Source organism: Gavialis gangeticus, unplaced genomic scaffold (assembly GCF_001723915.1).
Source record: "Gavialis gangeticus isolate Ggan-Ray unplaced genomic scaffold, GavGan_comp1, whole genome shotgun sequence".
NCBI classification, from domain to species: Eukaryota; Metazoa; Chordata; order Crocodylia; family Gavialidae; genus Gavialis; species Gavialis gangeticus.
In genome coordinates, this window is record NW_017728998.1 from 3049019 (window position 1) to 3051985 (window position 2967).

At 64.1% G+C, this 2967-nt stretch overlaps 1 protein-coding gene across 1 annotated transcript in view; it reads right to left on the reverse strand.

The window, feature by feature from the left end:
* LOC109289391 (DNA replication factor Cdt1-like) overlaps positions 1–2550 on the reverse strand; it is a 5011-nt gene extending 2461 nt beyond the window's left edge. Inside the window, exons 1-5 of the mRNA XM_019505401.1 lie at positions 2330–2550; positions 1837–2048; positions 1327–1521; positions 624–769; positions 193–296 (exon numbers count right to left, since the gene is read on the reverse strand). Coding sequence (XP_019360946.1) covers positions 193–296; positions 624–769; positions 1327–1521; positions 1837–2048; positions 2330–2524 — 852 coding nt within the window. The 5' untranslated portion in view covers positions 2525–2550. The remainder of the gene's footprint in view (positions 1–192; positions 297–623; positions 770–1326; positions 1522–1836; positions 2049–2329) is intronic.
* Between the last annotated feature and the right edge of the window lie 417 nt (positions 2551–2967).

The window sequence follows — 2967 nt, forward strand, 5'->3', positions numbered from 1 at the left end:
TCTCCCCCTAGAACCCCAAAGGGGAACCTCGCATTGCAGGTCCTGGGGGGGGGGGGGGCAAAGCCAGTGGATGCCCCAGGCAGTGCACAATGCCATGAGCTTCTGCAAGGGAGAAAGCTTTCGGAAACCAGGGAAGGACCCATGCTCTGCAGTGTCCCACAGGTCTGAGGGTTTGGGGGCAGATCCCCTCACCTTGTGATGCTGCTTGACCAGGTTCACTAGGTTCCTGCTGAAAACCTTGCGGCGCTCCAGTAAGCGCGATGCCGACAGGTGGGGACGGCCGTCTACCTTCTCCTCTAGAGAGGGGGAGACGGGTTCCTCCGTCAGAGATGGGCACAACCCAGCTGCGTCCCAGTACGTCTCCAGGCTCCATTCCCAGGACCAAGGCTCCAGAGTCTGTCTTTTGTCTTTGTACCAACAGCCTCAACATATTCCTGACTGCTACCGAAACCCGCCATGCCCACGACTGACCTGTCCAGTCACCAGAGGCAACAGAGAGATGGGGGACAGCAAACCCAGGCCTCGGCTACCCTAGCATTGCCAGCCCATCCCAGAGGCCCGAGAGCCCTGCGAGATGCAGAGGTCTCCATCCCACCCCCAGCACGGCCAGCTGTGACACGTACCTTCCCCCAGCACGGGCTCGATGGTGAGCTGGTAGCCGGATCGCTTCATGCCCGCCCCGAAGGTAGGGATGTTGTTGTCCTGGCGCAGCGTGTAGGAGGCAGGGTACACAGCTTTGATCTGGCCCACGTGCCGCTGCTCGAACTGCCTGCAACCAGGGCAGAGGTGGAGCTGGAGCCCCTCCAGGCTTGGACAGGGGCTCCAGCTCGACGGCATGACAGCAGCCCATCGCTGCCAGTGCCAAGTGCATTGCAAGGGGCAGAGAAATCACCAGCTAGAGAGCATGAACCGAGCCGAGCCAGGGAAAGTGGCCCAAGCCCAGGAGCTGAACCTCAGGATTTGATCTCCAATACAGAGGGGCATGTCCCTGGCTTTAGGGGAGAAAGCCTTTGGGGTCAGACTCGCACAACTCAGCTAAGGCGGCGGCGGCAGCAGCAGGGGCAGGGCTGCTGGAGCCAGGATCTTCCCCCCTCCCCTGCTGTCAGCCCAGCACAAGCACCCCAAGGACGCTCCACGCTATACAAGCCCCTGCCCCGAGAGCTGGAGCCAGCCATCTGCCCCTTGAAGACAGCCGCCAGCCCTCTGCCATGTGCAAGAGATCTCAGTCCAAGCCTAGAAGGTCTTGGGCGGCTGCATCGCCGGCCAGGCTGCGGCAGGTCCCCGCCAGCCACCACGTGGCTGTGCCCCTCGGCGGGGAGGGCTTACTTGCGCATGATGTCCTGGACGCCCTGCTTGACCTTGGCGAAGGTGATGGTCTCGGCACGGTTGAAGAGCATGCCCACGATGGTGTCCATGCTGCGGAACATCTCGGCCAGCACCTTGTACTTGTAGGGCAGCGTCAGCCCGGGGGGCACGTCCTGGGCGAGGGTGTGGAACCTCTGGTAGGCAGGTGCCTTGTCCCTGGAAGGGAGCTGGCGTTAGCCCCTTGCTCCTGAGGGACTGGCTGGGGCAGGGACTACTGAGACAACCCACCCTGGGGAGGCTGGGGCGTGTAGGGGGTATGTCCTCCCCCCAGGGTCTCATTGCTTTGCCATTAGGCTGCCTCCCAGCTCCATCTCGGGGGCAGTCGAGAGCCCTGCAGGTCACCCAGGCCAGCCCTAGCTTTGCCTGCGACAGCCAAGAAGATAGCAGGGGTCTCCCCCTGCTTGCAGCAAGGTAACGGATCCCTGAAGCGGGAGTCCCCTTCCAGCAGCCCCCAAGTGACCACCTCCTCACCTGGCTGCAGCCGGGGGCTCTCTGGATGGCTCCGGCTCAGATGCCTTCTCCTCCACCCGCCTTTGGCGGATCTTGGCTTCCAGTGCCCGCGCTTGCTCGAGGCGGCTCCGAAGGGCAGCACACGTCTCCGGGGAGGCGGCGACGGGCAGCTTGGCCTTTCGCGTCAGCGCTCGGAGCTTCTGCAGGCGGCATTTCAGCTGAGCGACGTCCTCCTGGCGCGGGGAGAGGGGACAGAGACCAGCGCTGAGCAAGGGAAGACTCCACCCGGATGCCGCAGTGTTTGCAATCGCTCAGGTCGTGCCCGAGCTGCAGGGGATAGGTGCGTGGAGCAGGGAAGCACTGGCAAGACCCACCCGGGACGGGATTCCCCACCTCTGCCCATTTCCCCTAGCTTACAAGGTCCCGGCAGGACCAAGAAGGGGGCGCAGCTTGGGAACAGCACTCCCGCCGGAGCGCCCCGGGAGCTAAGGGATCTCGCAGGGGCTGGCAGCACCTTGCTCTGCGCCTGCTCGAAGCTGCGGTTTCCCTCGCGGGCGGCCGAGCTGGCCGGCAAATCGCTCCCCTGCCCGGGGCCCGGCGACAGCGTCGTGTTTGCCAGGTTCTTTGCCTTCTTGTCCAGCGAGGATGGGGTCGGGGGTCCGGCGGCTGCTGCCGAGCTGGAAACCTGCAAGAGTTCAGCATTGGGCATCACTGCCCTGCTGCGAGGCGCCAACCTGTCTCCCTTCTTCTTTCCTTAGGAGAAGGGCCGCCAGCCTTACACGTCAGGCACACTGTGAGTCTTGCAGACCAAATCCTGCTGCAGGGGCAGGAGCCAGTGCTGGGTGCACGCACCATGCGCGCTCTTGGGAACCGGGGAGGCATTTTACCCCCCAGCCAAGTTGGCACAGACTACGGGGCTTTGCCCTCCTCCGTAGCAAGGGGCACGGCTGCCTTCCTGGGGTCTCTCGAGGGCACTTTAAAGACCTCGTAGCTGCCGGACGGCGGCAGTGCCCGTGTCCCCCGGCTTCACCTGGGGCAGGCTCAGGTGTTGCGGGGCGGCTGGGCAACAGGGGCATGACCGCCGCGCAGTTCACTCCTGGGCTGGAGGGTGGGGGTTGGATCAACCCTGCCCCACGCACTGGCTGGGTGATC